Source organism: Conger conger, chromosome 14 (genome assembly GCF_963514075.1).
Source record: "Conger conger chromosome 14, fConCon1.1, whole genome shotgun sequence".
NCBI classification, from domain to species: Eukaryota; Metazoa; Chordata; class Actinopteri; order Anguilliformes; family Congridae; genus Conger; species Conger conger.
In genome coordinates, this window is record NC_083773.1 from 20,167,046 (window position 1) to 20,180,517 (window position 13,472).

At 41.8% G+C, this 13,472-nt stretch overlaps 1 protein-coding gene across 1 annotated transcript; it reads right to left on the reverse strand.

The window, feature by feature from the left end:
* Positions 1 to 4,271: 4,271 nt before the first annotated feature.
* LOC133109397 (claudin-16-like) lies at positions 4,272 to 9,778 on the reverse strand. Its single transcript, XM_061218720.1, has 5 exons — positions 9,665 to 9,778; positions 9,047 to 9,155; positions 6,037 to 6,201; positions 5,121 to 5,312; positions 4,272 to 4,360 (listed from the first exon to the last, which is right to left on the reverse strand). Exons 1-5 carry the CDS (start codon positions 9,776 to 9,778, stop codon positions 4,272 to 4,274), a joined length of 669 nt encoding a protein of 222 aa, XP_061074704.1.
* Positions 9,779 to 13,472: the final 3,694 nt, after the last annotated feature.

Genomic DNA, 13,472 nt, shown 5'->3' on the forward strand with positions numbered 1-13,472 from the left:
GTAAATATGAGCTTGAAGGAAACAGATCGGATTCCACCCATTAGCCGCACTGTGGCAGAGAAAGGGCTTTTGTATCTCCAGAGCTCTCATCTCATTGATATGCGTCAAAGGACATTGAGAAGGTGGCGTGATTCAAATCACAACCAATAACATTATAAATAAAAGGCTCAATGCTGAAGTAACTCAACAACTATACAGGCTCAGATGTGAGGCAACTCAAAGGCTATGCAACATAATGGGCATAAAGAGAGCCCAGCCAGGTGAGACGTGTGGAGCAGACTGAACGACAACCAGGTTCCTCCAACCGTGCGTGAACCACACCAGCCCCCCCAGTGTCAGCCTCACTATGACCCATGCGAGCTGTCATCCTCTTTATCTCTTACCCTCTCTTCTCCCTCTCTGTCTGAATAAAACAAACAAATATATGATAGGGAATTGGACCTGTCTGCTCAAAATTGGAGAGAAACAGGATAATCCTAGCTTACCAAAGTATCCTTTTCTGTAGACTTGCAGGTATAAAACCTGGCAAGAAAAAATCTGTTTTTGACTGAACGCGTGCCCAAATTTCCCCTCCTGTCTGCTGTTTAATATGACAAATCATGATTGGAGGCAGTATGCCAGTAGTAGGCGTCCCATGAAGAACGTTTTTGAGTATGTAATTAAGCGTATGAAAAGTTGATGGAACTTTAATAAGATTCAGTCCTTTCTTACTTATGATTAGCCCCGAGGTGTCAAACTTCAGTACAGGAAGGCTGCAGTGTCTGCAGGTATTTATGGTTTCCTTTCAAGAAGCTACCAATTAAGGCCTTGAGAACAAGGTTTGTGGACTCTTTAGCCAATCAATGGCTGAAATGGATCAGCTCTGCTGGAACAAATCAAAAACCAACAGACATTGCGGCCAATTCAGGGATGGAGTTTTACACCCCTGGACTAGCCTGAGACAGTCCGTGTAAAAGCTTGTTTTGGTTGGGTTGAAGTTTTATTTCAGGTGACCTTTGACATAATATACATGTTCTAGCATTATGGAGTCTGTTTGCAAACACAGTTCATGAACAGTTATGCAGCAATAATAAAAAAAACGAACGATCACAGAGAACTTTAACGACACCCCTCTCCGTTGTTTGGGAATGGCAGTTGGAATCTGAGCACAGCTGGATTCACATTCCCGAGACCGCACTTTGTCTGCCCCCCTGACGGCAGTCTTCGATCTCACCTCTCCCGTTCTGCTCTCTTCGATTAGGGGTTTGTGCTCTTGCTCCAAATTGTAGTGATTTGTTTCACAATTTCGTCAGCAACAAAGCAGTTAGACACACACACAAAAAAATGATCTCTCTCTTTCTCTCTCTCTCTCTCTCTATATATATATATATATATATATAAAATGAAATAAAAGATTATTCCGGCATCAATAAATTCTCTGGGGAGGTCAGAGAGCTGTAATTTCAAAGCCCTGGGCAGTCCCCTGTGCCTCTGCTCACATCTTAAGTAAAAGATCAATGCCCCCTGGGACCAGACTCTTACAAACCGCCCCCACACAGCACCGATACACAGGCCACGAATCCCTTCTCCCCTGCATACTCCCAGCCCTGCTTTCCCCATCAGAGAGTGACTTCAAAGGGATTAAGTTATTATGACAGCCTGGCTAATTAACACAGATGGTGTTGTTGTTTGTCTTTTTGTTGATGTTGTCTCTTTACTGACGGTCCCTTGGCGCGCACAGCGTGATGCAGAAGCCCAGTTCTGCCCTTTCGGGCTGAGATTCCTGTGCTGGGAATCCTGAAGCGAGCGTCTCCATGACAACGCTGCCCAAATTTCGGACCTCTGACATTCCGCTGTCTTACCTGGGAGATCTACTGAGTGAGACATCTCCTTTAGCTCTGTTGTTCACCAGCAGTTTCCCAGCGTGTTCTTCAAGAGTGAACTTGTATACCAGTTCAATCAAGTTCAATCAAACCATCAAGTTGCCTTCGAGGACAGGAAACTCTGAATTTCTCCTCTCCCTTCTCAACTTGTGTTTTGACTGTGGTCTCCTGTGGAATCTGTGCCCTGGCTGTCCTCGTGCTGATTTGTGGAAGGCAATGCATAAAATTGGTGTGATACCAGGGATCATAGAGACAAGCTGTAGATCTGGCGCCACCTTCCTCTGTGGAGGTCAACACTGATTACTGTGGAGAAGTGGTCATACTCAAGGGTGCTGTATTGGTTGTGGGGTAGGGGGTTTAAGGAGACAGGGCCCCTCAAGAAGTTGTTGTAATTGTGTGGGAGTAGAGTGGCTTAGAGTGGGTGCTAGGTCCCAGTGTGAGATATTGTCTTGGGGCCCAAAATCCCCAGGGGCCCTCCTGCTCCTGCTGATTCTGCACTGTGCATTGGCAAGAGAATCCTCTGTATCTTTCTGGCTTATGATTTGTCTTTCCTTCAGTTACTACTTTTAGCTAACCTTTTTTAAAGCTACTTTCAAAATGCTTTCGTTGCTGTTCTGCCTGTGTAAAGTTTTTCCACAGTTTTATTGTCATCACTTGAACCACACAGGTCTTTTTTGGCCCATTACTGCCCTCTACTGTAACATACTGTGTACTACACTAGCTAGAAATTTTCACTTGGAAAATGTTTACTTGGTTATTTTTTGGTGGACTTACACATGCCACGATTACTTGATATCTATTCGATGCATTAGTATTTTAATATGCATTTGTGCAAGATGGAGCCTTTTCAGTAGGCACAGTGTTATTCACATACAGTATACAGTCACAGCATGGAGTAGAAAAACACAGTTGCTGAATTATTCTACATTTTATATTTGGTGCCATTATTTTATTTTTCCTCAAATCTAACTGACGGCAAGGGATAGAAATTCATTTTTGCTTTAAACCTTCGGTGCAACACACCTGTTTCTTGTATCATTGTACACAATGAAATGCCATTCTTTTTGTTTGTTATGCCTGACTGTTGAAAACTTTCTCCCCCTGAAAAATGTGCTGATTTTTTGATGAACCCCCTGTACATCAGTATAGACTGAGGGAGGCTATCGGCTTGAAAAGGCATAGACTGAGCGGCTATTCCATAACCGTGAGGTTCTACTGCACTTATGAATATGCAATCATGCTATGATTTACTTTTATTTTTACATCATGGACATCATTACATTATCAACAAAACAAAATGAGAATTTCAGTGTACTTGTTTGGCTTATCTGTGGATATAAAGACCCTTAGCTTCTTATATGAAGCAAATTCTAACTAGCAGCCATTTGCAATTGTAAGCTGTGCTTTACAGTGTTTGATCAAAAAAGAAGAAACACTGATAAACATTGGAACACATTTTCTTATAATAATCCATGCAAATTGTATATCTTCTCATCATAATTCAGCTGTTGGTATGGCTATACAAAGTCAAATAATGCATATTAAAAATTTACAAACATTTCTTATGTACAAATCATATTAGCAAAAAATATTCATTATCCCTTTGGAATAATATGGCATAAGACAAATAACTTCAGCATGTACAGAATAGAAGAAATATGGGAACATTTCCAAAGGAGTCAATAAATATTCACAAGATTTTACTTCCTAGATTTCCTCTATATAATATGAAAACATATGTGAACTAGAAACTATTTTTTACATGACATCAAGGCATTAAACATGCACAAGGAGATTACAGAACAGATGGGTATACAGTATGTCTGCAGCGTTCATGTCTTATTCATTAAATGTCAACGCTCTTCAGAATGTCTTGCTGAAAGTGCTGTGATGTGTCTATAAATATGTGCTACAGCCTGCAATGTCAGGCAGGCATATTTTTGTAACCTTTGTCACAGTTAACTGTACCAACAAGTGGTCCATTTGGCATGCTTGAAGCAGCATTCATTATTCAACCGAGACACTTGCACTAGATTGCAGATATTGTGATTTTATATCATCCATAAGTACCTGGAAAACACTTAAAAAACAAAACAAAACTGTTGTCCAGTGAAATGGAAATAATTTATAAATTAAATCGCATGGCTTCACATGAACCGCCCTTACCCGATGAGTCAGAAAATAAAGTTGTTTCCTACAAATTTCATTAGCTGTGGAAAAGTTAGTCTTTGGAGGCCAGTACTCTCAGCAGTTGAATGGCAGTGTGATTGATTTTAAAAGCCTTTTGGGTGGGTGAAACGGTTCCCTTTTCACAGGTTGTCCAGGTGAAATCACATGTCCCCCCATGTCTCCTCCTCCTACACGATCTCCTCCATCCCCTCTTCCTCTCTCCCTCCGTGTGACAGTGTGCTACACACGCGAGTCCATGGCATACTTCTTCCCCGCGGCTGTCCTGCCGTACTGGTATATGGACCTGTGGTGCTGCGATGATCTGGCATCTGTCAAGAGTAAGAAAAAGACTAAATAAAACAATGTTTGGGACAGTTTAATTAATTTTATGAATACCATCCCTGCAAAAAAAAAAAACAGCACAGGCTAGGTTTTGAAACAGCTGGTAGCTGGTTGACGAGTTTAGATCAGCTCCACCGCCCTCAACATTGTTTGACCAGCTCAAGGTATGTTTTGAAACAGCTGGTAGTTGGTAATTTCAAGCCGGTTGTAGCTGTAATTTACAGCAGGGTTAACAATCCACCCATAGAAACAGCCTACTGTAATTAATCAACAATTAACAATCAGAAATATCTTTGTAAGTACCACTCTAAGATATTTATTAGGATAATTTTCAATCAAGACTAATTTTTATTGAACAAGGTTTGAGTGATCCTGCAGAATAGTTCAGATCTGCTGTGCTTGATTCAAAATTGCTGCCACAAAGTCATGTAAATGCCTGATCTTTATATAGCACCTTCATCTAAAGTGCTGTACATTGGGTAAAGAATGCTTCTCATTCACCCATTCATACACACGCGAACGGCGATTGGCTGCCATGCAAGGCACCTACCAGCTCGTCAGGAGCATTTTGGGGGTTAGGTGTCTTGCTCAGGGACACTTCGACACACCCAGGGTGGGATCGAACCAGCAACCCTCCAACTGCCAGACGACCGCTCTTATATTGCCAATATCGCCCCATGTCATGTGGTACCGCAACCACTTTATTTTTTTGGGGAGGGTCCTTGCAGCACTAACGGTCACACTCACCTCTGAAAATATACAGACAGCAGGTCAGCACAATTGAGGTAAGAAAGCATCCGGTGGAGCCAGCCATTCCCAGCCAACAGGACCAGCCGAACTCATAGTGCATTCCCAGATACACATTCTTCAGCACGAGGGTGGCTCTTTCCACATACACGTCCACTGCATACCACACGGATCCGATCATACCCGGAATGCCTGGATAACAGGGTACAGACAGGAGCCACTCATGACCCCACGGTCTTCTCCTTTCTTATGCTCAAACAGACACTTTTGTCCAGAAGACCCAAGAAGACCAAAGAATGCATTGTTTGGATGTACACTGGAGAGGCAGGTTAAGTACTGTGCATTGCATAAGGGTACAGCAACAGTGCCCTATTTGGGAGTCAAACCTGCAAACTCACGTTTAACAAGTCCAATCTCTAACCATTACAGTGTATACAGTCTATTCCCTACTATTGACTGTATGTTAAGTCAGGGATAACTAATATTTCAGATTAGAAAATGATTCTATTATGATATTTGCAAACAAGATATGTGGTTGTATTATGAATACATTTGTATAATACTCTATGTATAGAGTACCTATCACCTTCATAATCTTACCACAAAAGTACATATTATAAGTGAATACTCATTCAACGAGTAACGTTTTACATTATTTGCACTTACAGCTGATTATTACATATGGATGTCGGGTATGATACTGAAAAATAGTGGGTGTCATAATTTACTCCAATACAGCTTCAGAAATGTTATTATGTTATAATAACAAATGATCTATGCTCCAAAGTCAAATTAAAGTACCATTCCAATTCTTGCTGACTGTCAGCCGTCGGCGATAGATGCTGTAACTACTGGCGTATTACCAAAATGGCTGCTTCCCAAATTCAGGCCTCCCGTTGGCCTTGGGCCAGCTCACCTCCTATCCCGAAGATAAATCCTGCAAAGTAGTATATCCTGATCTTGATGTGCGGCTCCTCCTTCAGGATCTTGATGACGTCCAGGCCCAGCACCAGGATGATGAGGGCGAAGCTGGCCAAAATGTCCGCCATGATCATCAGAGCACGGGTCAGCACGATCTTCACTGCAGCACACCAGGAGAGGGTTACCATGGCACCGACTATAGCACTGCCCCGGTGTAAAGTCCAGCTATGACCAGCTTGAAATAGCAGCTACCAGCTGTTTCAAAACATAGCTTGAGCTGGTCTAACCATGCTGAGTATGGAGCTGGTCTAGCTGGTCAACCCGCTACCAGCTGTTTCAAAACCTAGCTTGAGCTGGTCAAACCATGCTGAGTATGGAGCTGGTCTAGCTGGTCAACCCGCTACCAGCTGTTTCAAAACCTAGCTTGAGCTGTTGTTTTCAGCCGGGTGTATGGCCTTCACAGCAGAGAAGACAGCTGGCAACAAGCACTGACCAGTCCTTTATTTTATCTATTTAATTGATTTATTTACAAGTTTCTTTTCACTGAGACAGAGAACATTAATCAACCTTATTATAAATGTGCTAGTATCAGCCAACAGGTTAGTTTTCGGTCCCTGGGCAAGATGGAAAAAGCCATTAAAAACAGGTAGAAACACAGGTTAAAAGTTGAAGGCTACAGCTATTACCATTGAGTTTGTTAATTCAGCCTTTAAGTGGTGACTGTGATTTATGACGTAGCACTTTCTGGTTTAAGGCCACCACAACCCTTGGGCCAGATCTGCTTCACAGTGTGTCTCAAGACACTGTTGTTGGTACGAGTAGAGCTGTGTGTGTGTGTGTGTGTGTGTGTGTGTGTGCATCTGTGTGTGTATACGTATGTTCCCTGGGGCACCACCAGGGGTTTTGGACCTCATGAACAGATCTGGAATTGAGCCCCATCATCACTGCACAATTGTTTGAGGGCCCCTGTCAGTCAGGGTCCTTGGAATATATCTAACCCGCCACCACCCCTGTATGTGCCCTACAGGTGCTCTATTTCTCAGTTTAAGAATTGAATTTGTGCCATGCATTTGTACAGTTCTGCGCGCTATGAACCAATCATCACCTTCTTCACCTTCTTCACTTGTCAGTGTGTGTGTGTGTGTGTGTGTGTATCAGACACAGTAGATGTTGTTGGCTTTTAGAGTTGTGCATGCAGCATGTGCTACAATGAATTGCACATGAATAAAGAGCAGGATTAAGCTTAGACACATCTACAATCCCACAACCCCCTACTCCGCCTCCGCCCCCTACAAATCTACCCAAACCACACACACACACACCCACACACACTGACCCGACCAGCTACCCCCTACACACCCACACACACCACACATACCCACACACACAGACACACACACACACACACACGCACACACACACACAGACCCAAACAGCCGCCCCCTCCACACACACACACACACACACACACACACAACACTGTTCAGCCGAAGTCGAACTTAAAGAGTCGCTGGCCTGGGGTACCTCACAACAGCCACCCGCTGCTCAGATCTGAGGAATTCAATTAATGAGGCTGAATTTGTGCCAGGCCGCTGGGGCAGAAAGAGACTTTTACCTCCTGCAATTACAGAGCCCCAGGAGGCCGGCACTGGGGTGGACGCTTTCATTTCAGGGAGGGAAATCTCCCCTGAAGGTCAGCACCAGTCCGAGCAGGGAAAGAGACTGCTGATTACACTGCTCTAATTGAGTGAGGGAGCGGCGCTTTATTTGTGCGCATCGATGCCTCGGTGGACTCGTCTTTGGCAAAGAGTTGAGTCTTTGGAACGGCTCTCTTTAATTGCATCCAAATCGGAGCTGGCTGACACTTGAGTGCACTATTTTTGATTTACGTTTCATTTCGTTTTCTTCAAAGAAATGTGCGTTCTGTATTTGTAAGGCGATCCAAGTTGAGCTTTTAATTAGTTTTGGGAGGAGTTACAGAGTGATTTACTTCAGCAAACTTCATCTCTTAAGGAAAAGTATGCAGATAAACAGTTGTATTGTAAGTGGGGAAAATGTCTATACATTCATTTCAATTCAGATCTTCTGTCTGTAGAATTGATTTAAAAAAATAATGTTAAGGTATTTGTACATTACACTATTCAGGTCACAAAACGCTATTTGGAAATAAGTAAAAGTAAGCAATCTGTGTGAGTCAACCTTACAGCTTCTCCTAAGTCTATTCAATGACATGGACCAGTACACCACCGAGACTAGGACCAATTTAGGGCTGTCTATCCCACGCCTTCTCCCATAATGCGTCTCTTAAAGCGGAGCACAGTGGGTGTGTTCCCAGTGTGTTTTCCAGGAGGAAAGACCCTGAGGAATGAGTGTACGGTGTTCATGCTTTCATTGGCACCAGGAATGTGAAGCAAGGCGAGCAGGGCCCTGGGCTGTATCTGGTCACATGTGCGCTGTTGAATTCCTTGCTGCTACACAGCCTATTGAACAGAGGTTCTCCACCACATGTACGTATATCCCAAAATTAGCTCAGCTCAAAGCTCTGTACCAGGCATCAAGGTACAGGACATGACCATGGACTGTAACTGTGGATGTAGATCCCAGGGGGGAGACAGTGGGCACACACCCTAACATGAAAAATAAATACTAATGAAAATGTCATTACATTACAGTTATTTTCCAAAGTGGCTTCCATTGATTGGACTAAGCAGGGGCCAGTCCCCCCTGGAGAAATCTATGCTTAAGGGCCTTGCTCAAGGCACAGCTTCACTGTACTCACTGTGGCTACAGTGGGGCTTGAACCACCAACCTTCCAGGTCCCAGTCAAGCACCGTAGCCACTAGGCCACAGGCATTTCCTCAGTTGAGATCTACGTCCTGGACTGTAATAAAAGTGATGTGGGTAAACGCAGCTAAACCTGGGCAGATAAAGTGCGCAGAGACGGTTCCACAGCGGGTGTGAAAGACTGACAGGGACAAAGGATATGGACGGAAAGGGGGACTCACGCGGGTGCTCTGCCAGGATGGTCTCGTATTGGTACTGGTCGCAGGTGCGAATGCCATCCTGCGTGTTGGTGACGCACTCCCACCACAGGCCTCTGCACTTCTGACTGACCTGCGGTCACACATCCACACAGTCTGCTTACGGGCAGAGCCACAGAGCCAGCAGGAAGACCACACAATGAAGACCAGACAAGAGCGGACACCTTGGGTGGGATCGAGGAGTTTAGTACCCTCTCGAGATGGAGACAGAGATGGTCTGTTAAGGAGACAGTGCTCTATTCAGGCACCATCTGTCAGGCTAAAATGGGGATCAAACGGAACATCACACAGTTCACTGACAGAGGCTTGTATTGTGCTTTTGCATTCTTTTGAAAGAGTGTCATCCCTTCACTGATGAAAGCAATATTAGATAATTTAGTTGAATTTCTATACCTTTAGTTGGACATTGTTGACACTAAACCTAAGAAATGTGCTATAAATACGGTACTATTTATTCAATTCTCATCTTTAGTTAAAACGTAAGGTCAACTGCCATAATTTGTTAATATTAATTAATAATCTCTGAAAATTGTAATAACCGCTACAACAGAAACAAGAGTGTGGTTGACATGAATCTCTCACCTCCAAGTCATCGTCTGCATTGACCATCCAGCAGTCTGTCCAGGTAGCCACAATGAGGAAGAGGGTCGAGACCAGTGCCAGACAGATCGCCATTAACTGCAGTACCACCATCATTCTACACACTGGAGGACTCCAAAAATAAAAAATGTAAAAAAAATAACTGTAAAGTAACTGTCGCCCATCTCTTATCCAAGAAGCCTCTTGATGCTATCATTCCAATAACAGACACATGTGCGCACACCAAAAAGTCCTACTGATGTTAAATGAGAATGAGAGGGAGAACTGTGAATGGGTGAACTTCAAAAGCAAAACCCCATCAGAATCTCTGTGTTCAATCTGCCCTGTAGAGAACATGAAGACTAAGCAGCACGTGTACACAAGCCCCACTGCGATGTACCACCTGCATATTTAGCATCATTTGTCTAATTTAATATGTATAAATCATGATTGCTCTAGCATAATTAAAATATTTGAAACAATGTACTCTCTACTGATTGACTGCCTAATGTGTCCATTACCTCAAGGTTCATTTTGTCCATCCCATGACCCCAAATCTATGGGGTCATTCAGATATAAACAATGTCACAGGTAAAAAAAGTTACTTATGCGTGGATATGTTAACTGCTTTTTCATAACAATCAGAAAAAATAAACATCAATTTTCTGTGATCTAGCTTCTCTTTAAGTGGTGTTTGTGCAATATTCATTAATTACCCAGATTCCCAACAGTTTTTAAGGCTAAATTGATATTAACACTTTTTGGTGACAAAATAAATTAACAAATGAAATGGAATCTCATTTAAAAAATCACAAAGAAAATTAGTAATACTGAATGGTGTTCCACAGAAATACTGTCATCAAATATTGATGCTGAAAGATGAACAAAATAATGATTTGCTTCCTGCAGACACCGTGGTGTTTTGGTAGATTTGTTTAATCACTAAAGTTTATCACTTTAAAAGTACCGTGCTACTAATTAATTGGCAGGTCACAGTACACAATTGAAAAAAAATAACGGAACCAACTGAACTGAAATTCCCATGAATCTAGACCAAAACAAATCACATCCCTTAATAAATCTCCATACTTACAGTGGGCAGTTCTTACTTGCCAGTCCCCAAAGAGATGCTGTTAATCCCAATAATCCCCAAAAATCCCAATGATCGCCACTGTAGACCCAGTTATTTTACAATCAGTAAAAAGAGTATAAATGAAATAAAATGGGATTTACCTCCACTTTGAGCAGGCAGGACTCATGGGCTGGCTCTACATGGAAGTTTGTCGGTTGAAAAATGAAGAATTTTGAGTGACGAAGGAGCTGGGAAACTAAAGCTTGTTTTTTTTGTTTTTTTTTGGAGGGGAAGAAAAAAATGGGACAGGTCCAGCAGGATTGAACTGGATTGATACAGGAGGGCCAGCGTGGGTTTTCGTGGGGGCGGGTGGGGGGGGTGTATTCTGAATAATGCAGGACACTAATTACGCCGTCTTTCCTGACATCAAAACTAAGTACACTTTGGTTTTTCCATGGTCATTCTGGGCCCCGCAATGAGCACAGGGTGTGCTTTGAATTTCTATAAGGGGCCTTCTTTCAACCGTGATAATGGTATTAATAGGTTCAAAAGCACGATTACTGAGGTGAGCTAACACTGCTCCAGGGGTTGTGCCCACGCTTGCTCAATCGGTTGATTGCCGATTGTTTTCCTTCATTAGCCATTTTCAAGCGCTGTAACATAAGTCTCTGCCAGGCATTTGGGTCCAGCCCTAATGCATGTAGTGCTAGATTCTAAACTCATTCATTCATTCATTGGAGGTTTTGGTAATGATCATTCACCAGTAAACAGTCATGGTTGAGAGGGATTATAACTTTTGCTTTATCCTAATTTGTTTTAGGCTTGGAAAGCGATAAGAAATATTACTTACGCTGATTATAGTTGGCTGGACAACTTGCTGGTGTCCAGAGCTGATAAATAACTGTGACTTCTACAGCAGTTCAAGATGAGTAACTGCAGACTACACATATGTGAAATGTTTTTCGGAACATCTTGAGTTGTGCCTTAGGCAGAAAATATTGGCATGGGTGTGTGTAACAACTTGGCTTTCGCAAACAGAAAGAAACCGAAAACTGTTTATGATAAGTGGAAGTGCTAAATCTTTGTATTTTCACATGAGTGAAAGTTTAATCACTTGGCCCACTAGACTGAAAACACCTTGAACACTTTTGGAAATGAGAACGTCTGTTATAACGAGGCAGAAGTATGTGGGTAACTCCTCCATTCGTCTGTCAGAATAAATTATCCCCTGACCACACTGACCGTGACCACATTTCCTTCCCCAATTATTTTTCCCTTATCCTCTCGCCCAGAAGTATACTATGCCCTTAACACTGGAACCTGGGGCCAGAACACTTATGGTTGGTTCATAATTCTCCATTGAGCAGGCTCCCATGCATTAAGGTTGATGTAATTTTAGTATTACCCCCCTTTAATCTATCAGTATTTAATCTAACATCAGTTCTGAGGTCGCCCGTGTTGCATAATGGCACCTTTAACCTTTAACTAAGTTTGACCTCTAGTTGGGACATTGCTCTTGTACCCTTAAGCAAGACACTTAAATGTAAATTGATTTTATGTTAACAATATAAGCTGTGTAAGTTGCTCAGTGATTTCTAAATGCCTAACATGTTTACTTTATCCTTATGGTGCTAAAAATCCTGACAGGAAGTGTGCCTTACTCAGTCGTTACAGTGCTGGCAATGTTATGAGATCCGTGAGGAAATGTAAAAATATAATACATTCTGAAAAAAAGCTTTCAAAGCCCATGAGTTTTTTAGTTGTTTTTTTTTTAGAGAGAGTCTTATGTACTATATTTCTACATGGAAGGTTCAATATTCAATATTATAAATTAAACAGCAGTATAAGTCAAATCCACATGACCACACAAATTATTTCTCAGATCTTTAATGGCAGATTTTAAAAACACATTTTACAAAATACAATGGCAATTTATACCATGATAGATATAAAGACAAAGGTATAAAGACAAAAACAGTAAACAAATTCATTTTTTATTTTACATTTTTATTGGCTTGCTAGCTACACACCCCTTGGGTATATAAACATGCATGTTTGAGTGTGCATTTCTGTATAAGACATACATAATGTGTATAATGTATGTATGTTTGTATGTATGTATGACAGTGTATGTGTAGATAAAATGTGTTCATGTGTGCATGTTTTTTTATGTATATCTGTGTGATTGTGTGTGACCCATGTGATGTCATACAGTAACTGTGATTAAGGAACAGCACATAGGACAAAAAGGAAGCTATTTCTTACTATGTTAGTCAATTTTCAATCTTTTTGTGAAAATTTTAATTTTAGTGTGTTAAAAAGCAACAAAGCATTATGATTTCACAACATAAGAATACTGTTTGTGAACGATAAACTGCTACACGGACAGTAAAATATAAGCTTGACATTAAATACTTGTGTACTGCATGATTTAGACCATGACTCGAGATTTTCATGTCTTGTGGATGGGTGGTCTACTGTGTTTGTTTTTTTTGTTTTGTTTTTTTTTGATCGTTTTTTTTTGTATCATAGTGTAGAAAGTGGTCATAAAGTGCTTTTTGAAGGGGATTAAACGATGGTGAGTTGACAGTTGTGCTGGCATCAGGAGCATTTTACCATGCTGTAGTATGAAGAGACCAATGAGGTTTGTCTGATACCACCCTCCTCACCACATTCATGATCCCGGCTTGTGTTTCTTGGAGCCAATATCAACATAATTAAAGAAAACCCCAGAGCTGA

What these genes read in the sequence shown, in the direction of transcription:
- LOC133109397 (XM_061218720.1), bottom strand. Translation starts at nt 9,778, where the DNA reads ATGATGGTGGTACTGCAGTTAATGGCGATCTGTCTGGCACTGGTCTCG. An exon ending in ATGCAGACGATGACTTGGAG is followed by an intron (nt 9,156 to 9,664) that starts GTGAGAGATTCA and finishes GTGTGACCGCAG; the next exon opens with GTCAGTCAGAAGTGCAGAGG. An exon ending in ATTTATCTTCGGGATAGGAG is followed by an intron (nt 5,313 to 6,036) that starts GTGAGCTGGCCC and finishes CCTGTTATCCAG; the next exon opens with GCATTCCGGGTATGATCGGA.